The following is a 21,487-nucleotide window of genomic DNA, read 5'->3' on the forward strand; positions in this document are numbered from 1 at the left end:
CCTCATAGGTCATGAGACCCTCAAGAGCAACACAGCCCTGTTACCTACCCATCTGCCCTCCTGCCCATAGCAGCTCAGTGTCCTGGGGCTGTGCCAGGGCAAGTGTGTGTCCAAGGCTAAGGCCCTTGAACTGAGGTCAGGAGCTGGAGGCAGTCTTGGTGGGCAATGCCTCACCTTGCTGTCTAGAGCCCATGAAGACTCAGACCCTTGAATGGGGAGCCTGGGTGATGTGGAGAGGGGAAAACTTACTGCTGTCTGCCTAGTAGCCCACCTGTTCCCCCAGGCCACGAGCCAGGGTCTCTTCAAGTGCTGCCCACAGTCTGTTGCCTTTTCCTTGTCAGTAGCTCTATGAGGTGCCCTTGTGGCTCCTTTACAACCTCTCTAGGTACCCCCAGATGAGAGCCTCTTGCCCTGCCTGGCTGGGCATGACACTGAGAATGGCAAATCAGAACAAGTGTCTCGTCTCAGTCCTGTGTGTGGCAGCATGGGACAGCTAGAGAAAACAGCTGAACCCGGGGAGGTCCAAGGCTGCAGGCCATCTGCAGTGGGCCTCTGAAGCACCTATGCTTCCAGGGGTGGGCACTGGCCAGCTGCCAGCCACCCATCTGTGAGCAAGCCTTCCAAACTGAGCCTGCTCTGTGCTAAGATCAGTGGATTTATATCAGTGCTTGGTTCAAACCCTGCCAGCTCCTTCCTTTGAGAGTGTTAAAGTGGAGGCGTGGGAGAGGCTTTGAGGTGAGGGAGATAGACCCCTGCTTCCCGGTCCCACTGTCATTGGGCATCCTCGGGCAGGTCTTCTGAACTCACTTATCCTCTCTAGGAGAGAAGGACTGGGTTGAAATATCTCTGCCTGTGTCAAGAGAATGAAACTGAGTCGCCCCCGCCCCCCATCTAGCTCTGGCTGGGGCATTTCCCTCTCCCAGCTTCTTTCCTTTCTGGCTTTTCCAAAAGCACCCTTTTGGGCAGGTTCCTGGAGTACTTTGTGCCTTAGAGAAGGGGCTCTTGGATGGAGGATCTGTGATTGAAAGGTAAGAATCTCAGAATGGCCATGGGCTATACTGTTACTACAGAGCGCACTGGGAGAGCCAGATCTAAATTTGAATCTGTGGCCTCTGGTTGCTGGGATATATGGCTCTGGGCCGAGTAAAGAGGTTGTGTTCAGCAGTCTCCACGTCAGATATTCAGGACCTGATGTCCAGAAGTACGGATGGATGGATGAGCTCTTGTTCCTACACCAGGGCCCAAAGGGGAGTGTGGGTTGGCTGCTGAGTCAGGAAAGATGACCTGGGCCTCATCAGGAATTAGCTCCCCCTAACCACAGTATGCAGGGATGTCCTGAGTTGGTAGCCCAGGCACAGCCTTACCCAGGCAGAGTGCTCCATAGCTACAGGAGCCAATGCTGTGTGCTACCTCTGTGCTGTACTGTAACTCGCCAAGATTGCCACTAATGGAAAGCAAAGCCTCACCGGCCTCATGGTCAGGCCTGTCCTCCCACACTGCTCTCCAGTCCATTGTGAGCAGATGAGCATTTGTGGGTGCCACCACAGGCTTACCTACCTACTATCTCCACTAACACAGCTCTCTGCTCCCCCAAGAAAGGCTTCAGGAACCCTCAAAGCAGTGACCATGCCGCACCTCCATTCACCCCAAGACTCACATTACTGTGGGGTGTAGCTCTGGAAGCCTCATTGCCTCCACAGCAGTGAGAGGATACATCAGGCTGTGGGGAGGGTTAGGGAGCTTGTATCCAACCTCCAGCCCACAGTCTGGGACTGCATAAATTATTCAGTTGTTAGTGTGCCTTCGGTGACTTCATCTGTCTTCAAGGAGCCCAGAACCACTCTGAGGAGCGGAGATGGCTTAAGATGCTTGTGATGAAGTACCTGGCATGCAGGAGAAACTTGAGCACAGTGTGGTATTTGGAAGTGCTCTGGGGCTGCTGGGAAGGCCCCTGACTGCCTACAGCACAGTGCTCCGAGCAAGCATTATCTCTAATGACACTGACCACAAGGCTACCCAGTCTTGGTGACACCACAGCACAGGAATCAAGTGAGGCTGATTAAAGACAGTGCATTCCTGCACAAGGGGGGGGGCATAGTTCTACAGGGGGCCTCCCTGGGCGTTAGGGTCCCTGATGCTGTCTGACTCCCACGGTGCTGCTAGCTCTCAAGTGTGTGTCCTCCTCTGCAGGCTCCCTCCGTCTGCTCTCTGCCGGGCCTCCTTTCATACTAGCCCTAGCTCAGCTCACACCCTGCTTTTCCCTAACATCTCCCAGAGGTCCGTGACTTTCTCTTCTGGGCTTTGGGCTGGGTGCCGTGTGGCCTCTGCTCAGCCCCATACGTTTTCCCTTGTGGGCTGTGGTGAGGGAGACAGAAGAGAACAGGTGTCTACCTGCTGGGTACCTGCCTTCACCCTGAGAGGGCCCCTGATACCTTCTCTGGGAGTGCGTTTGGTGGGGCAGTCGGGGAGAGAGGAGTTCCAGCTTTTCCCTTTAGGGCCCTGCCCAGTCCATCCTGGAGCTGTAAACACCGAAGCCAGACTCTGCTTAGCTCAGGCAGAAGGCATACTTGGCTTGTTCTCTACCCTGCTGGCTCATGACTCTGCCCTTTCTCAGTACAGCTGTCTCCAAAGGCCAGCTTGGTGGCCACAGGAGCACCCCCAGCCCCCGCCTACCCCGGCTGGTCTCCATCTGCACACAGCCCCATGCTGAGAGGGCAAAGGAGTATTCCCAAGGGCTCCTGCTAGGAGTTTACCTGCTGGCTGCATGCCCAGGAACAGAGAAGGGACCTGTTAACAGAGAACAGGGAGGAGCTGGTACCCAGGAGATCCAAGAGCCCTGTGGAGCATGTGGGTGAACCAATGAGTGAGTGAGCCAGCCCTTGCCCGCAAGGGTGCCTTTCAGCACGACCTCCTCTAGGAACAGGCCAGACGAGAGCAGGGCCGCCGCCGCCGCCGCCAGATGTCAGGCCTCTAAGGGCTCATTGGGAAGATTTGTCGGGGCATCTGTGCTTCCTTTCTGCTGTCTCTGGGACTTGCCTCATTCTGTCTGAAATCAGTACTGCTGTGTAAAAGGGAGTGGAATGGAGGTGGGGATCCAAACCATACGCTGGACGGTGCAATGGAAACTAGACCTATCTGTCATTGGGTGCTGGAGATGCTGGAACAAGAGGCCCCTCAGCCAGCCATGCTGCCCACTGGGTACTATTGGGAAGTAGGTGTCTTTAAGAACTTACGTTGTTTTCTTCTTCCTCTGGTACTAAATGTGATTCCATCACAGTCATCTGCCTTACCTGCCTGACGAGAGGGTTGGGTCCTTCTAGTCTTACCCTAGCATGGGAAGGTGATCTGAGGTGCTGTACCATCAATGCTCAGCTTGGGGAATGAGAGCCTTTACAGGAGTCCTGTTCTCCTATGCCCCTTAGCATCTGCCAGGTCTCTTCTGCTTCCCCAACACACCCTACATGTAGCCAAGCAAGGTGTGTTTTCATGGTGTAAAAGCTTTCACCTGGCCAGGTGGGCCATGCTCCGTGAACACTGGTCAGAACCATAACATTGCCGCCTTTTAGGGAAGAGTCAGTTTATCTTCATACAGTCCCCATGTCCCCCAGGTGTGAGATTGATAAACACTGAGAGCTTGGAAGAGCTTTGTCTGCCATGAACACAGTTGTTTCCTGCCTGCCCCATGCAGTTGAACATGGAAATTTCCAGGAACCAGGGGGGAAAGTTAGGATTCCCTAGCACAGATATCCTGTACCCAATAAAATGGGAGGCAGAAAGCTTTCAAGATGAATGTCCCACTGCTCTGCCAAGTTTGTGTCAGGGTCCTTAGGACCTAGAGCTAAAGCAGACGATCCCTGGCCAGGGCACACTGTCAGCTGCAAAGCCATCGGAAAGGCTGGCCTTGAGTTATCTCCACCATGTCAGAGCAAGCAAGCCAGGGGAGCTTCAGAGAAGAAGGACTAGATATCACATGGGCCTGGGGAGACATTGGGAATGCTGATTGGTCAGAGGCTGTGGAAGGACATAAACAAAGGCTCATATGCATGCAATTTGTGGCTTGTATCAGTCCAAAGGACTCAAAGAAGTCGGAGAGGCAGTTGAGATAGAAAATTAAAAAGACCAACAAGACCTAGCTTGGTATACACGTATATGAGCCAGGAGGGTCAAGAGGTCAAGACCAGCCTGGGAATGTAACCTGTTTCAAACAAGGACTAGGGATGTACTCAGTGGTTAGCAGTGCTTGTCTAGCACACCTGAAGCCCTGGGGCCAGTTGATGTAGACTTCAGTCGCTGGGGGCAACCCTGTACCCTATAGAAAAGATTCTGCTCATTAACCAGAGTCAACAGTAGCTACCTCCAGGGGTGATTAGCTCCAGTATGTATAATTGACAATGAGAGTCAGCATGGCAGTATCCAGAGTGGATGGGCATTGGAATCTAATCACTCTTAGCTGGGGGCCCTTGAGGCACCAGTTGGTGTCCGAGGCCCCCAGGACCCTGCCTCTGTTCTTCCCTCAGCCTGCCTGTGTCTGCACTCTAGTACAGCTTGAAGGCCGTAGTGAACATCGGGGAGTAGGGCCACTGTCCCTGCCTCTCACTGCTCCTAGAGAAAAGTCAGCCCATCCTAATCACGATGATATGGCACAGCTCAGCAGAGCAAATGCCAATGTTGGGGGAGGGCTCATTTTGGTTCTTGAGACAGGGTTCCTCCCTGTAGCCCTGGCTGGCTTGGAAGTGCTGTGCTGACTAGGCTGGCCTCAAACTCACAGAGATTGCCCCTGCCTCCTGAGCACTAGAAGAAAAGGCGTGTGCCACCATGCCTGGTTCTGAATGCACCTCTGAGAAGTTGGGCAGACCCTCTCCCATTCTCAGGTCTGGAGAAAAGTGACCTCTGACCTAACCTGAGTCATCTAGGACTTTACACAGAAACTGGGGAGGTGTCTGGAGCCAGGTTGAATTCTAGGCCTTTCCAAGTTGGGGGAGATCTGGAAAAGAACATCTGGTCATACCAGAGCTCAGAGTAGCTCGGGACCGCTCTCCCTGTTATCTAGATGGAGAGCTGCTACAGCCAGTTCTGGTGATTGGTATAGCTGTGGATGTTTTTTCCTCAAAGCTGGGGGTGGGGGAGCCCAGTTCTGGGTAGCCCCTTGAGTCTCTAGCTCCAGAGGCTTCTTCCCTGTCTCTGAGCTCCAATGTCTATTGCATGTCTGTGGAGAGCCATGGTGAGAGTTCTATGTATGATGTCTGTGGTGTGCCTCCTCAAGAAATGGAGCCTTCCCTAGCCTCACACTGCTGGACCTGGTGAATACCTTCATGGCCACTGTAGTCTATCTTAGTCTAGCCTCAGCCCTGGGAGCAGAGAGATAAGGTACCAGGACCCTTGGAGTCCTTGCCTCCCACACTGACTGCTGTAGTTGAGAGGAACACACACACCCCATGTGGCTTTTTATAAGCTGTTCATACATCTGAAGAATATATAATGGTGTTTGCTGTCCTGGGTGTGGATGTTCTCAGCCCCTAACCCACCAGGTATGCTCTCTTTGTGGGCCAGTATGTGAGCTGTGGGGCTAGGGACTGAGGGTGTTAAGCTTCTCCAGGCCTCTTGAGGGCTTATAAGATGCCATGCCCTCCTCCCCATCTCCTTGGCCTGCTAGAGCACGGGTTTACACTTCTGTGCATGGACTGCTAATGGTCAGCGAGCCACCATGGGAACAGAGCACCACGTGGATGCTACTTTGATCCCTGTGACTGGCACTTGAGACCCGAAAAACCCATAATGAAGCCTTTCAAGATCCAGGGCCTGTGCTAGCTGGAGCTTCTCCAGGGCTGACTACAGGGACCCACTGGGATCTGCCAGCTTCTTCCAGGCTGCCGAGGTCCTGTGTCAAACAGTCTCCTAAGTGTTTGGTCACCCATCGTTCCTTCCCTCTGTCATCCATGTTGCCCCATAACCTGATGGACCCCAAGTGATCGTCAGGTGCCGGGCTTGTCACCAGAATACCACAAGGGTGCCGGGGAGGGAGGGCAGTGCCTCATGGCTAGATGTGGACCGAGAGAGACAAGAGGAGAGACTCTTCCAAAGCCGACTTTGGTAGATACCAGGCCTGGGTATCTTCGGGCTGTAGTTGATTCCCTAGATGCAGCTGGGGATGGGAGCTGAGGGATGAGACACGGGCTCGTCCTCAGCAGCAGCTGGAGTTAGCGGCCCCTCTGACTCAGTGTTCCTCCCCTGGGAGCTGCCCTGTACCTTTGCCAATACCTATGCAGAGAAGTGTGTGCCGAGTGTGAAAGCCACCCTAGGGAACAGGTCCAGTAAGCATGTGGGATACAGCCATCCAAAAAAGAGGGGGACTGAGGCAGGAGGATCATAGTGAGGCAGACTCAGCCCACTTAGTGTGACTTTGACTTGGAAAAATGACTATAGATCCTCTGCTGTGCATGAGAAGGGAATAGGTAGAGACAGCCACTCTTCTCTCCTCTTCTGGGTGACAAGAATGGGCTAAGTCCCTGGCTAGGCCCTATGCACAGTGGCAGGCTTGAGGGGACACCAGGAAAGGTGTCCCCAAGGCTCCAGAAAGGTGGCAGCCTTCCTTAGCCTGTCCTTGCCTATCCCATAGGGCATCTGGCGGATCCCCGTGGATGAAATTGACCGGCCAGGCAGCTTTGCCTGGCACATGAACCGCTCCATCGTGCTGCTGCTCAAGGTTCTAGCCCAGCTCCGGGACCACAGCACCTTGTTGAAGGTGTCCTCCATGCTGCAGCGGACACCAGACCAGGGCAAGTGAGTGAGCCTCCACACACAGCCTGCCTCATCATCTACCCAGGCTTGTCCCCTCTGCTCCCACCTGGCTCTGGGATCTTTTGGTCCAAGCCACAGCCATCCCTCTCTCCTGAGGGAGGGACGTCTTTTAGTATCTAGAATTCAAGTACTCCACCTCTCTGCTTAGAGCACCTTAGGACTAACAAGCTGTTGGTCTCCACATTTAGACCCTCCCTTCTGCCCAGCCGGGGGCCCAGAAGCACTGACTAGCATGAGGTGTAGGGAACAGACATTCCGAAAGTAGCCTTGGCACCCCAGGGGAGTAGGTGGGCAGCAGAGGTCTTGGGCCTCCACAGCTGTCAGGGCTTCAGGGGCCAGAAGGATGGGACACACAGAGCAGAGGGTGTCTGCGCAGCTGCCACATGCAGAGGTTGGGAATGGTACCTGGGGATGCAAGGTACACAGGGCGAGGCTGTCTGTAAAGTATAAGCATCCCAGAAACCAGCCTGAGGGAGAGGAGCTTAGCCCCCAGGCCTTCCTTGAGCCGGCACTCTAGCCCACCATAGCGCCAATCCCTAGCTGGCCTGTAGTCCAGAGGGCTCGGCGGTCAGTGGGACCAAGTCAGAGACCTGTTGAGTATGAAGTATGAGGTCCAGAGGGCACTTCGGGGGACAGACTTGAGTAGACGGGAGCACAGTCCCCAGTGTCCCGGGGTAAGTGCTGGCTCACCCCCTGTGCACTCTATGGTTTCTCACACTGTCCCTCTCTCTGTCCCCCCGGGTCACTGCAGGAAATATCTGCGCGATGCTGACCGCCAGGTCCTGGCACAGCGGGCTTTCATCCTCACTGTGAAAGTGTTGGAGGACACACTGAGCGAGCTTGCAGGGGTATGTCCGCCCGCCACACCTCAGCCCGGGCCTTGGGTACCGGGGGCTGAGCAAACAAGTCTCCGCAGCAGCCACGGTCAGTGGCCCTGCACAGGTCCTCTTTCCATGCCAGCTCCCCACAAGGCTCACACCACAAAGCTCCTGGAAAGCCAGGCCGTGCCATCCCAGGAGCAATGAGTAAGAGTCCCACTGCCCATCCTGCCCCGACACTCGCTTACGGGTGAGGGGGGTGCAAGTGCTGCCAGAGGAGCAGAGGAGAATGGGGCCGGGGCTAGCCCCCTCTTCTCATGACTGAAGCTGGCACGTGTGCATATGACATGACAGAAGGGCATCGGGTGGAGGGACCCATGGAGGCCCCGAGACCAGCAAAGCACCATAACTTGTCTGTTTTCCTCGTAGGGGTTAGAACACCCAGGACCCAAGGCCTGTGGCCTCTCTGGAGCCAGGATGACCACCGATGTCTCTCACAAAGCCAGTCCTGAGGATGGCCAGGAAAGCCTCCCCCACCCCAAGAAGCTACCTCTAGCTGATGGCTCAGGACCAGGGCCTGAGCCAGGGGGCAAAGTGGGCCCTCTCAACCAGTTACCAGTGGCCACAGCCACAAGGAACAGCACAGACCAGGGTGGGGAGCAGAAAGACAAGGAGGGTCCCCAGGCAGGGCCCACTGAACCCATGGACACCAGTGAGGCTGCTGTTCGCCACCCAGACTTGGAACAGACATCACCTCTGCTTCCAGGCCGCCCCCCAAGGGACCGGGGCCCCGAGAGCCGGTCCGCTGAGCTTTCCCTAGAGGAGCTGAGCATCAGCACCCGACAGCAACCCGCTCCGCTTGCACCAACCCCGGTAACACCCACCACTGCTGCTACTCCCCCCACCATGGGAGCTAGGGGAGGTGGCCACCCTGAAGAGGCACCTCCAAGGCCTAATCGCAAAAGGAAACTCCTGGAGGACACAGAGTCGGGCAAGACGCTTCTGCTGGATGCCTACCGAGTGTGGCAGCAGGGCCAGAAGGGCATGGCCTATGACCTGGGCCGCATTGAGAAGATCATGTCGGAGACGTACATGCTCATCAAGCAGGTGGGCAGCCACTGCACTGACCCCAGGGCTGCATCTGTCTCAGTCTCTTCATTGCTTGGGCCTTCTGTTCCCCAGAAGGTTCCTCCTTGGGGCTCTGGGCTCTGAGGTGGGCTTTATGTATTGTGCCCACCCCTTTCCCACTGTGTACTATGCTTGTTTTTTTTCCCCCCTTTTTGGGGTGGAGGGTGATGTTTATTTTTGAGGTTTTCTCTGATGAGCAGGTAGTAAGTTTAGACTCAGAAAACAGTAGAGTGTACATATGAATTCAGCTTTAGCGAAAGACTAAACTACAGTACAGTCCAGCACAGGAGTGTGGAAGCCCCTGGTCCCACCACTGCGAGGGGCCTCTGGATACATCTGAGCCACTTCCTGAGATGGGTGGCTGTGGTACCCAGCCTAGGGAACAGAGCTGGGAGGAGCCCACTCATGGCAGCCCAGAGAGTCCGCCACCCTTCTCGGTTTGCTTGCTCCCCATTCCACAGATCCAGGATGCCCATAGGAAGAGTCCCCCAGGACTTGACCACTGCAGACGGGTGACTGTCCCTAGTGGTCGGTTTTCCCAGGTGGTGCCTTTGAGATCCTCTCCACCCTGCCAGCGTTGTTTCCCTATGAATTCCTAGGAACGGTGTGGGTGCTGCTGCTTTTCCTGCAGGGGGGAGAGACCTGGTCCTTTCCTATGCCGCCTGTTCCCATCTTTACTTGACAGTATGTGGCCATCTCCTTCAAGCCACATCTGCTTGTTCAGGAGAAGCCCTACGCCTCCAGTCTCATATTGACATCCAGATGTGTTAGGCTCTTAGTCTAGTGTACACACTTAGGTCCAGGGTTGCCATCCTACCTGGGCTTCTAGAAGGCACCTCCCCTTGGAATCAACAACCTACTCTCAAGGTGGACCAGAAAGCAGCCTGTGACAGCCACATTAGAGGTCTGGTTTTGTTTTGAGACAGGGTCTTACTGTGTAATTCAGGCTGGCCTGAAATACTCAGTCCTGCCTCCACTCCCAAGTGCTGACATTAAAGGATGTATCACAAAGCCCAGCGCTCAGCTGAATTTGAAAGCCTGGTTGGGGTCTGAGGCCTTTGTCACTCTCAGCCTTTGAGGACATAAATAACTGGCCTTGGAAAGTGACTTGATGTGGCCTGAGGGTTAACTGGGACAAGTCCTGACACCAGCAGTTGGTACCTGGGCCTTTGGCCCACATCCCCACCCGGATGAGACACCCGGGTGCTGGGTGTGGTCCTCACTGAGGACAGTCCACATAGGAATGTCCTTGTTGAGCTGGGTTAATACAGTACCTAAGGGAACGGGGCTGGGAGCAGGTCAGGCACCACGGCCTAGGTTCCCTAACTGTAGGCATCTCTCTGTTCAGGTGGATGAGGAGACCGCACTGGAGCAGGCTGTGAAGTTCTGTCAGGTCCACCTTGGGGCTGCTGCACAGAGACAGGTAAGCTCTGCCTTGCACACCACCCACTCAGCCTATGCCAGCCCTGCATGCAGAACCACCAAGGCCTTGGGCTGCAGGCCAGAAGCAGATGTGCCCTGGAGTTGGTTCCCGTGGTTATTGTGGGGGGGGGGTGTCTAGGCTTCTAGATAATGGGTCATGACCCCAAAGTGGTAGTGCCTTGACAAGACTCAGACATACATAGGGGTCCTGAGGGGCTATGCTTTAGCTCCTTCACTAGTAGGAAGGGCCTGAACCTTTGTGACTGGTAGAGAAGTGATACCAGAACCTGGTAACTAGAGTAGAAGCGGCAGGGAACGTGGGGCGGAGGCAGAGCCCATACAGGGGTAACTGAATGTGGTGGGGACCAGGGACTCATCTCAAGCCAGGCATCCAGGTGCTTATGAGGCAGGGGAAGATGATGGCCAGAAAGGCTGGTAGTAGGATGGTAGAGTAAGATCCTCCTGGGATAAGCTGAGTGAAGCCCCTCTAGGCTTAAGGTAGCGCTCCTGATGACCAGATGTGATGGCACATGCCTTTAATCGTGGCACTCAGTAGGCAGAGGCAGGCGGATTTCTGTGAGTTCTAGGCTAGTCTAGCCTACAGAGCGAGTTCCAGGACAGCCAGGGCTCTATAGAGAGGTCCTGTCTCAAGAAAAAAGGAGCGGGGGGTGGGGGGGGGTGGGGGGGGGGTGGGGGGTAGGGCTCATGTTGACTCTCGTCAGGGAATGGCCTAGGGGGAGTTGGGAGGCAGGCCTAGCAGGACAAAGAGCCACCCCCTGTAAAGCCTTGAGAGCCTGCAGGTCAGAGGATGCCTCAGTCTTGTCTCAGAAAAGGCAAAGCAGCCTTCTGGTTAGTGACCATGGTCATTGTCCATGTCATTGTGAGTGTATCTTCTCATCCTAGGGGTGGCCCAGGTGTTTGGGGCTGCCTTGTCCTAGGAGCCAGCAGCTGGCAGGTATCTCAGGGGTCCAGGCAGGCTTCCTTCTGGTAGAATGGGGCATGACATCAACACTGTCTGGACTATAGGTCTAGGGGTCCAGGGATTCATCTTTGAGCGTGCAGGCTGTGGGTCACCCTCCTAGATGAGAAGCATAGTCCTTGGCAGAATTGACCAGCCAGCCATCAGACCTCACCACTTGATTTTTTTTTCAAAGCCTGGTATTTACTGTGTAACCCAGTTGGCCTATAACTCATGGCAATCCTCCTGCCTGAGTGCTGGATTACAAGTGTCTATACCTCCACCAGGCAGTGGTAATGCACATCTTTAATCCTAGCACTCAGGAAGTAGAGGCAGGTGAATCTCTGAGTTCAAGGCCAGCCTGGTCTACCGAGTGAGTTCTAGGACAGACAAGGCTACACAGAGAAACTCTGTCTCAAAAGCCCCCGACCCCCCCAACCCCCCCTAAAAAAAAGGTATGTACCTCCATGCCCAGCTTGTATCTGACTTTGAAGGGGCTTAAGTGACAAACACATTCAGGAAATAATAGCAAACCCCTTCCCTTACTGGGGCTGTATTAGCAATTTGCTAAGGACAGGACAGAGTCTCATTTCTTAGAGGAGGTGGCCAAAGCCACAGAGGACTACTTGAAGCCAGACCTGCACGTATCAGTACCACTTGGTCACTGGTTGAAAGCAGCCGCCTAGGTAATGGGGTAGACAAAGCTGGGGGATAGGATCCCTACGTTTCAGGCTGTCTGCTGCTAGACAGTGTCAGGCCTGGCCCTTGGGATACACCTCCTGGAGAACAGCCAGCCCAGTGGTCCTGGGGCCTGCCACCCACTCCCAGGCCCCTGGTCCTGTCCTGGTCCTCTCACCACCACCCACCGTTTGGGTCTGGCTAGCACCTGTGTCCTCTGCTCCTTTTTGACCTGGAGCCCAGTCTCAGAGGGCTGTTTCCCAACCCCGCATCTCTCCGTGTACTTCACCTCTTCTAGGAGATGCTACCTAACGGGCTCCCCCCAGGTTCCCTTCAAGCTCCGAGTCGTCCCCTACTATCCCATGATCATCCCAGTGGGTGGGGGCCATGGGCAGGCTGTTCTTCTGCCTGCACCCCCTTCCCACAGAGCCCCACAGCCTGCACTTTGAGAAGGGCAGTTGAGACAGTTCCAACTGGTCTGGACCCACCTCTGGCCAGCATTAGGAAGACACCGCCGGGCATTCAGAGCCAAAGCCCTTGCCCCTTTAGAAATTTCCATTTTGTTTTCTGATGTCCCCGGAAAGTGCTGTGGGCCTCCTTTGGGGCAGTCACTTGCTGCCGAGGTTGTTCCTGATGAAAGACAGGGTGGGGATGCAGACCTCACCCCTATGTCTGCCGTCTTGCGCATTGCCAGCATTGCTGTGGCCTCCTGGGGCCAAGGTCCGGGTCTGGCTTCCTGCCTCATCTTCCAGCCGACTAACTTCTCGTAGCACTGGACACCCACCACATAGCGGAATTTGCAGGCTCACCCCCATCAGTGAGACATTTTAAGAGAAGCAGATGTCAGAAGAGAAAGCACCAATTGGTACCAGGGCAAGGGAACTGTATGGAGAGTCAGAGGCCTCTAAGGGCCCAGCTTCTTGGCCAAGCAGGCCTTTCTTTAGCCTGCAGCCTGGCCGCTGGTTTCCAGCTTGGGTAGCATTAGACCCGAGGGTCTCAAGCTTGGGCGATAGACCAGTTCATTTTTCCCTCTTGGAAAGTCACCGTCCTGGTTCCCCTTCAGCCCCGATATTGGGCCCTACATAGAGACATAGTGAATGGGTTCCTCCCAGACTGCCAGTGCAGAGGGGCCAGGGAAACAAGCCAGGTCTTCACTGAGGCCCTGCTAGCGTGGGTGGATGTCTCCCAGAGAGGGAGGAGCCGGACTTTCGGCAGTGTGTTGGTGTCGATTGTGTCCCGGGAGAACATGGTATATGGTTCTTGTTGGCTGTGCCAGAGAGCTCAGGGTGATGCGTGGTGTTATGTTGGCATCCAGGGCAGATGCATTGTCCTGTGAAACTGAATTAGGCTGGCATGGGACAGAGCAATGCATGCTCAGAGGGCTGCCCCACTGACCTTCCTCACCTTGCCTTTGTTATAGGCCTCAGGAGATGCCCCCACCACCCCCAAGCACCCCAAGGACAGCAGAGAGAACTTCTTCCCTGCAACTGTGGCCCCCACAGCACCTGAGCCCTTGCCAACTGATGCACTGCAGCGGCCCAGTGACTCCCACCTCAAGCCTCAGACTGCATTGGCTGCGGCCACAGCTGTCGTCAGTTGCCCTCCCTCAGCATCAGCCTCCACCCCAGACTTGTCCATAGATCCTGGAACTCCCCGGTCACACAGGCCAGAGGCTACCACCGGCATGGCTTCCCTGAGGAGTCCTGGTAAGTGCCATCTCAATCTACCTGGTAACCTGAGATCTTCAGGCTTTCCCAGAGCCAAGTCCCCTCTACCCGCAATCCTTCCCCTGTGGAATTGGCAGAGAGGCATGTGAGGGGCTCTCCAGCACCCCTGGGGTGACCCTGGGGCAGTCAGCTGCTAGTCCAGGTGGCAGGTGCTGGCAGCACTTGTGGCCCCATAACTCTGGTAACCTTGCCCTCTGTCTTAGGGTTTCTATTGCTGTGAAGAGACACCACAGCAACTTTGTAAAGGAAAACATTTAATTAGGGTGCAGGCAGGCATGGTGCTGGAGAGGTAGCTGAGAGTTCTGCATCTTGATCCACAGGCAGTGGTCTGTGACACTGGGAGTAGCTTGAGCACAGGAGACCTCAAAGCCCACCCCCACAGTGACACCCTTTCTCCAACAAGGCCACACCTCCTAATAGGGCCACTCGTTATGACATTCAGACCACCACGGCCTCTGTGTCTGTCCTCCCTGCACATAGGGTGAGGAGGAGAGGGACTGAGCACCACCCCTGAAGAGTGGGTGTTGTCCTGGTTTCTGCCCCAGGGAAGAGGAGGAGCTAGTGCAGAGCAGGCTGCTGTGGTAGGGTCCGGCCTTGGCAGTCTTTGCGACCCCCAGTCATCTCCAGGACCAGATCTGTCCCACTGTGGGCATGACCAGGTCGATGGACTTAGGAAGAAAATGCAGAAGGGATGGAGGTGGCTCAGGCCACCTCAACCAGCTGGGAGCTCTCAGGGTGGCCAGCATGGCAGGCTGGACGTGGTCTAGAACCTTCCTAGGAGGAAGAGGCCTCAAGATAACACACGCAGGCAGGGTATAGGTGGTTGGTGGTGCCAGGCTCTGCCCATCCCCAGGCATTGGATCTCCCTGTTGGTACCCTGGTACCATAACCAGGCTCCAGAGACCCTGAAATAACAGGTGTCCCCTGACTAGCTCACTGCCCCACCCTTCCTTCGCTCACTGTTCAAGACCGTCACCTGCCCATACCTGGAGCCATCCCTTAGGGCTTACCTGTCCTCACATCCAGGGCTGCTACCTTGAGCCGTGGGGCCTTGGCTCTGTGGTCTCCCATCTCATCTGCACAGTGGGACAGCTAGCCTGGGCTAGGGGTGCCTGACTGGAGGCTGGATTGGAAGCATCCATCTCAGCTCAGCGACAGGCTGGGGTTGCCTACTCGCTGCAGGGTACTTGGCGGATTGTGCCTGTCAAGGACCCAGTCGCTCATGGCTGTACGCTCTGTCACCATGTGTGCCAGAGGAACCTCTGAAGGCCACAGAACAGAGCAGTTAGAGATCTGGGGTGGGCTCAGGCGAGCATGCGCAAAGCTCTGGGTACCATCCCCAGTGCCCCTCAGCACAGTCGGAAAGCTGCAAGTGGGAGGTCCATCCCCAGGTGTCTGATCGCTTCTCACCCTGCAGGGCTTGAACTCACACTTAGCAAATAACCAAAGCTATGGTGTTTGGTGGTGGTAAGTTCAAGGCGCAGGTGCCTTCCTGTTACTGGGTCACTCAGGCCCCCAGAGGTTTACCCTGCCCCTCACGTCAGGTTGTATCATGTGCCCCATGACTGGAGAGTCTGAGGATTGGAACTCCAGACCAGCGTTGTCCTTGTGGGTGGAATATTCCTCGTTCACGGTCTCCCATGCAGTTGAATGCAAGTCATTAGCTGAGCACCTGAGTGGGTAACAGCCCCACTTGATTTCTTAATGGGGCCTCTTCCTGACAACCTAGTGCTCTCCCACCTTGGAGAGTAAGAGGGAGACCATAGCATCTCTCACAGCCTAGTTTCAGAAGAGTTGAGCATCACTGGGTCTCACACTGCCCTTGCTTCTCTTGGTGTCCGCTCTTCCGGTAGTTCCAACAGGTAGGCATCAGGAGCACTTGAAAGCTGGCTGGGAGCCTGCACCCCTCCCTCACCTGTCTGCCTCCAAGCAAGCAAAATCCCACAGTTCACGTCTTCTCTTTGGAGGTTAGCTCGGGGAAGAGTACCTATTTCTGGGTGTCTATTTTACCACAGTAGCACGCTAATGGACATGGGGTAAGGACAGCTCTCAGCAAAAACTTGGGCCCACGCAGGCCTGGCAGAGGGTCCCAGGCACGCTCACCTTCGTTCCCCAACCAGCTGCCCTCTACTCCCGAGTCAGCTGTCAGCACATGATGGGTGTTGGGATTTTCCGTGGACACCAGAGTTTCCTGGGGGTGATGTGGGGACCAGTTTGGGACAGACATGTCTCTTTAAGCCCACACCCTACATCTCTGGAACGAATTGAACCCTCATGGAAAGAATGCCTCACCAGCTCCAGATTCCTGATAGACCCGTGGGAGCAGTGTGCCTGGATCCACTGTTCTCTTGATGGTAGAGCCTGCTCACAGAAGCCCTGCGTGAGGACACAGTGGGGACTTGAATAGCAGACCGTTAGAAACAGGGGGCTGAGAAGAGGCTGAGCCACCTGGGACCGGGCTTTCTATCTGCCGCAGGGAACAGGAAAACTTTCCTAACAGCACCCTGGTGGCCATGCTTGGCGAGCATCTTCTCCCTGAGACTGAGTCTGCTGGACATCTCTCAGGACCTGGTGGCTTCTAGGAAGAAAGTCTGGGCTGTCCGTGGTCCTGAGGCAGGTCCTGGGTGATTTCATGACCAATTTTGTTTTTTAAATGTCTGTCCACATTTTGGGTGTTGAGAAATAGAGGGAAACTAAATTCTCAGTGTTTGCTGTTAGAGTTGAAGATCAAGCCACCTGACACTTGGGCACACTATGCAGCCTTCACCATCCTGGCATGAGGGGAAGCCTTACCCAGAGTGTACCTGAACCCCTTTCAGGGAAGCCAGGCCTGTTGATCCATATCATCTAGAAAGAGGGATACTTTCGTGGAGTTTTGTTTGGACTTTTTGATCAGGGTCTCAGGTAGTCCAGGCTGGCCTCTAGCTCGTCACAGTCATCCTTGTCTCCACCCACCAAGTGCCAAAATCATAGGCATGGGCCTTCACACCCAACTCAAAGCCAGACATTTCTTCTCCCTACCTGTGTATCCTGACCCCACCTCTGCTACTCAGGGAACCCCTGCTTAAGGGGCCATCCAGCCACATCAGGTAGAGTGCTGCCCCCTATGGACAGATGTGGCATTGCGGCAGGCCCCAGGAAGGCCACTGGGTGGTTATATACCCAGCTTTCTACCTTGCAAATGGGAGGTGGTGCTGGGAAGGCTGCAGGAGAATCCTGGGGTGCTCCCTGCTGCCAGCCATTGTTTGTCTGTGACCTAGACTGCAGGCGTTGAAGAGGGAGTGGTTCAGGTCGGGGAGACATGGTCTTCTCCAGGCTGGGTGTGGTGGTACATTCCTTCCTCAGGAGGCTGGAACTGGATAAACCCATGAACCGATCCTGGGCTCCATAGCAAGAACTCTTCTCCCTGCTGGAGGAAGCCTGGGGGCAGGGGGAGAGCTGGGTAGACAGTGTACCTGATTGAGCAGGAAGGAGGCGGCCGCCTGCAAGACCACTCCGAACATCAAGGAGGTGGGAGACAGATCCTCACTGGAATACAGGTGTGCTGGTGTCCTTAGTTCCATCCAGCCTTCAGCACACTTGCCCCTGCCTTATGCCAGGGGAGGGGGGATTTGGTCCAGCAGGAAGACATGGCGCCCTCATGTTCTCTGTCTATTTTGGTCTTAGTTGGCGGTTTTGACTTGGGTTGTGTTTGCCATTCCTATGACCAGAAGAGGGAGCCCACCCCTGACAGCCATGTGGTGGTGGTGTCTTGCTGAGTCCCTGTGGGCTGCTGAGACCCAGCACAGACAGAGTCTCTCTCTTCTCTCTGGCTTATTCCTACCAGCTACTCTACCAGTCAGGCCCCTCAAGACCTCTTGGCCAGGCTTCCCAAAGACCATCACTCAGGATGGAAGGACATGGCACCAGCCCATAGAGACTAGGCAGGGCTCTGATTATGTCAAGCACAGTTGCCCAGCTTGGCAAGACAAACACACTCACTCACTCTGTGTCTACTTGAAACGTGATAGGTATCTTGAAATTGCCTGCTTGTGCCTACATGCAGCTGTCCCAGAAGAATGCTTGCTGATCGCTGGTTCCTGTGGGGATGGAGAGCCACCTTATCCCAGTGTCCCCATGTTGGCCACATTTCCCTGTTACATGTCCTAGGGCTTAGTCTGGGCATACAAGGCCTGTCACAGAAACATGGGGATCTGGGAAGGGGGGCTGCCCCCCACCCTCCATGGAATGGGAATGTTACCTGCAGCTGGCCTGTGTCTCCACAGAGGGAGAGGAGCTGTCAGGAGCGACAGAAAGTGCCAGCTTTCCACCCCAAGAACCACGGCACAGTCACCAGATAAAAATGGCTGCCACAGGTCCCCCGGCTGAACAGCACTGCTGGCCAGTGGAGGCTGCTTGCCAGACAGGTGCCGAGCCCACCTGCAGCCAAGGTAAGGCCAGTTGAGAGCAGCCCAGCACCAGCTCCCACCAGGCTGCTCCCAGATGACAGCCGTGGCTGGGCTTCCCCACAGAGGCTCGGCTTGGTAGATTAGGGGATAGACAGGGAGGGCAGAGCTCAGGTGAGAATGAGGGAGGAGCCCTGGGTGGAGTCTGGCAGGGACCATTACTGGGACCCTAAAGCCTCCTTTCGCCCCAGCTCCACAGAAGGGTCCTACTAGGTTTGGAGTCTCTCTTAAGCCTGTGGTACTGCAGAAGCCAGAGGGGCAGTTCTGTATGGGGAGGAGCTTGGGCCTATCACCGAGGTTTCTCTGTGGGCAGCTGAGACAGCACAGACAGCCTCTCTGTGGGAATCCACCAGCCATTCTACTAGTCAGGCCCCTTGAGACCGCTTGGCCAGGTCTCCCATAGACCACTCAGGATGGAAGGACATGGCGCCAGCCCACGAAGACTGGGCAGGGCTCTGGCTCCCACTCCTTTTAAAGAGATGAGGCTAAAAGAATGTGGAGCCATGCCAGGGCAGCTGGGTTGTTCCCAGTTCATGCAGCTCCCTGGAGGCTGCCAGGTTCCAGATCTGCAGTCTGCCATGGCCCTGACTGCCTCCAGGAGACTCAGCTCCTTACTCATCCTGGAGTGACAGAGAAAAAAGTATGACTGGGATCAGTTTGTGTTCTCCTTTGGAATGGAATAATTCAGAAAATACAACAACAGTTTTGTGTTGTCTTGGTGCTGGGGGAGCCTTCAGCATCCCTGGGAAATCTCAGAGGAGCTGCTGGGGTCCACTGATGGACAAGCCTCGCGTGCCAAGGTCCTCAACCAGAGTTGAGCCTGGGACCCTACCAGTCAGCATAGGCAGAAGGCCAGGAAAGCATCCGTGGTGTGGGCCCTCCGACTTCCGTAGGAGGGACTAACTGAGTTCTTAGCGAGAAGAGACAGGCAGACTGAGGAGGCTGAGTGAACTCAAACTCTGAGGTCTCCCAACAGCCACCAGCACTAAGGTCCCCAGCAGCGGAAGTACCCAGACACCTGAGAGCCATCAAGGCAAGGCTGAGCCCAACAGGGCCAAATCCCGCCTCCTGTCCAACATGCCAAAGCTGGTGATCCCCTCAGCCACCACCAAGTTCCCCCCTGAGATCACCGTCACACCACCTACCCCGACCCTGCTTTCCCCCAAAGGCAGCATTTCGGAGGAGACCAAGCAGAAGCTGAAGGTGACTGTGGGTACCAGGCAGGGGGCCTGGTGTTGGGGGTCTGGGGAGGGCTTGAGTTACGGGGAGACCTGGGTGAGAATTTGGGTCAATGTCAAGAGGTTTAGGGTGAGGCCAGTCACTCCTGACCGTGTTCTTTCTGCCTTGCCCTCTGTGCAGTCAGCCATCCTGTCTGCCCAGTCAGCTGCCAATGTGCGGAAGGAGAGCCTGTGCCAGCCAGCTCTGGAGGTTCTGGAGACGTCCAGCCAGGAGTCCTCGTTGGAGAGTGAGACAGACGAGGATGATGACTATATGGACATATGAAGGCCCCAGAGCCGCAGCTAGGCCTGGGACCCTGGTCCAGACCCTGGGCACGACCAGAAGCCTTCCCATGTGAGGTCTCCTAAGCCTGCCCAGCCCCTCTTTACAACGCCCTGCCCCAGTGGAGGCTGTCCACACCCAGTGTGCTGGTCCAGAGGAAGATGAGGCCTGTCTTCAGCACATGAGGATGAACTGGCTGTGGTCTGCACAGCGGGGCCGGCACTTGTTTTATTTTGTGAATATTGACTTTCTTTACAAGCCCATGTCCAGCTGCCCAGGCCCACAGTTCAGTGCCAAGATAGGATAGCTTGGGTTCTGGTGGAGACATCGAGAGCCTAGCTCACACCATACCTTTTTTTGTCATTGTTGTTCTTTTCTAATAAAGCTGAGAAAATGCTCTTTCCTTCTTTGCTTACCGTGGGGGGTGTTTACATGGTGCAGGGACTGCCCCCCCCCAAGTTCATGTTCAGAAGCCCCTAGACAGCTGGGGGGAGACTCCTGGGTAAGGATAGACCTATGTCAGAGAGGGTGCCAGGTTTCCTGGAGCTCCTGTAGTGTTAAGTGTAAGGACACAAAGAAGGCAGGGCCTACGTGATGCCAAGGCGTTCACAGAAGGGCACCGTGGAGAAGGCGGCAGCTGAGGAGCAGGGAGGCGTACCTCATCCCAGTTCCTCCCTGACGGGACCAGTTACACAAGTGTGGAGCCCTGGCCAGAACAGATGTGGGCTGCTGGTTCAAAAGTAAGACTTGGGGGCTGGAGGGTTGGCTCGGGCATTAAGAGCACTGGCTGCTCTGCCAGGGTTCAGTCCCCAGCACACACATGGCAGTCCACCTCCAGCTCTAACTCCGGTTCCAGGAGATCAGTGATCCCTTCCGGCTTCCACAGACGCTGCACACATGTGGTGCACAGACATGCATGCAGCAAAACAGAAGCGGAAGATCTTGGGGAGGGAGACCAGGCTGAAACCCCGAGACGAGATCTTGCCACGTACCAGATTGCCTGTGTAGCCCAGGCAGGCCTTGCCTCCGCCTCTTGAGTGAGGTTACAGGCATGGGCCAGAGCACTTGGCTAAAAGTTAACTTTTAAGACCACACAGATCAGTAAGTCATGATATTGGCCCTTTCCCTTTCCCGGGATCCGTGCCATTTATTGGGAGATGCTTAGGTTCCAGGGGCCCATACCTTCCTGTCATGACTGCCAGCCACAGCATTTCAGAGCCCCATCTGTCTCCTCAAAAGCTCTAGGCCAACCAGGCGGTGGTGGTGCACGCCTTTAATCCCAGCACTCGGGAGGCAGAAGCAGGTGGATCTCTGTGAGTTCGAGGCCGGCCTGGTCTACAGAGTGAGTTCAGGAAAGGCTCCAAAGCTCCACAGAGAAACCCTGTCTCAAAAAATAAAACAAAAGCAAAAACAAAAAAGCTCCAGGCCAGAATGGAGATGAGGTACCCTTTCATGCCTTCATGGACTGGGCACATGCCCACAATCAAGAAGGAAACAACTATCGACTAGACCCTAGATCCTTAATCCAGGCCCTTCGGAGCTAGAAATGTGGCAACCCAAGATGAGTCCTCACCAGACCAGCCATCTGGAGAGCCAAGAAGTGAGGGACAGTTGTCTCTCAGCCAAGCCCCCCCCCCCATGGTAGGGAGTACCCTCAGTCCCGGGCCTGCGGTGCTGGCATGGGCTGCCCCCTGCCACAGGACCTGTGTACACACAAAGGCACCCATCCAGAGCACCCTGTGGCTTAGGAGGGTTTTTTCCCCCTCTGGAAGGCGAGCATGAGGGTCTTGGGAGACTTGTCACCATGTCTGCCTGTGGAGTCTCAGCTATAGTGGGGACACGGTTACCTTCCGGGCAGCTTGGTCCCCACTCCTAACCACAGGTTACCTCAGACACTCAAGGGAGAGCCACAGGTGACCTCCAGCCCTGACTAGTTACGAAGAGGGAACAAGGCCCATAGAACAATGGGCTGGCTGAGACCCAGGACCAGAGGAGGATCACCAGCCAGATGGC

At 55.5% G+C, this 21,487-nt stretch overlaps 1 protein-coding gene across 3 annotated transcripts in view; it reads left to right on the forward strand.

The window, feature by feature from the left end:
• Cabin1 (calcineurin binding protein 1) overlaps positions 1–19,873 on the forward strand; it is a 128,404-nt gene extending 108,531 nt beyond the window's left edge. For all 3 annotated transcript variants that reach the window (XM_076558630.1, XM_076558632.1, XM_076558631.1), the window contains exons 30-37: positions 6,617–6,780; positions 7,550–7,646; positions 8,046–8,723; positions 10,093–10,167; positions 13,223–13,508; positions 17,795–17,959; positions 18,951–19,177; positions 19,334–19,873. In XM_076558630.1, coding sequence (XP_076414745.1) covers positions 6,617–6,780; positions 7,550–7,646; positions 8,046–8,723; positions 10,093–10,167; positions 13,223–13,508; positions 17,795–17,959; positions 18,951–19,177; positions 19,334–19,477 — 1,836 coding nt within the window. In that variant the 3' untranslated portion in view covers positions 19,478–19,873. The remainder of the gene's footprint in view (positions 1–6,616; positions 6,781–7,549; positions 7,647–8,045; positions 8,724–10,092; positions 10,168–13,222; positions 13,509–17,794; positions 17,960–18,950; positions 19,178–19,333) is intronic.
• The last annotated feature ends 1,614 nt before the right edge of the window (positions 19,874–21,487 follow it).

The sequence above is a fragment of the Peromyscus maniculatus genome, chromosome 21, assembly GCF_049852395.1.
Source record: "Peromyscus maniculatus bairdii isolate BWxNUB_F1_BW_parent chromosome 21, HU_Pman_BW_mat_3.1, whole genome shotgun sequence".
Taxonomy (NCBI): domain Eukaryota; kingdom Metazoa; phylum Chordata; class Mammalia; order Rodentia; family Cricetidae; genus Peromyscus; species Peromyscus maniculatus.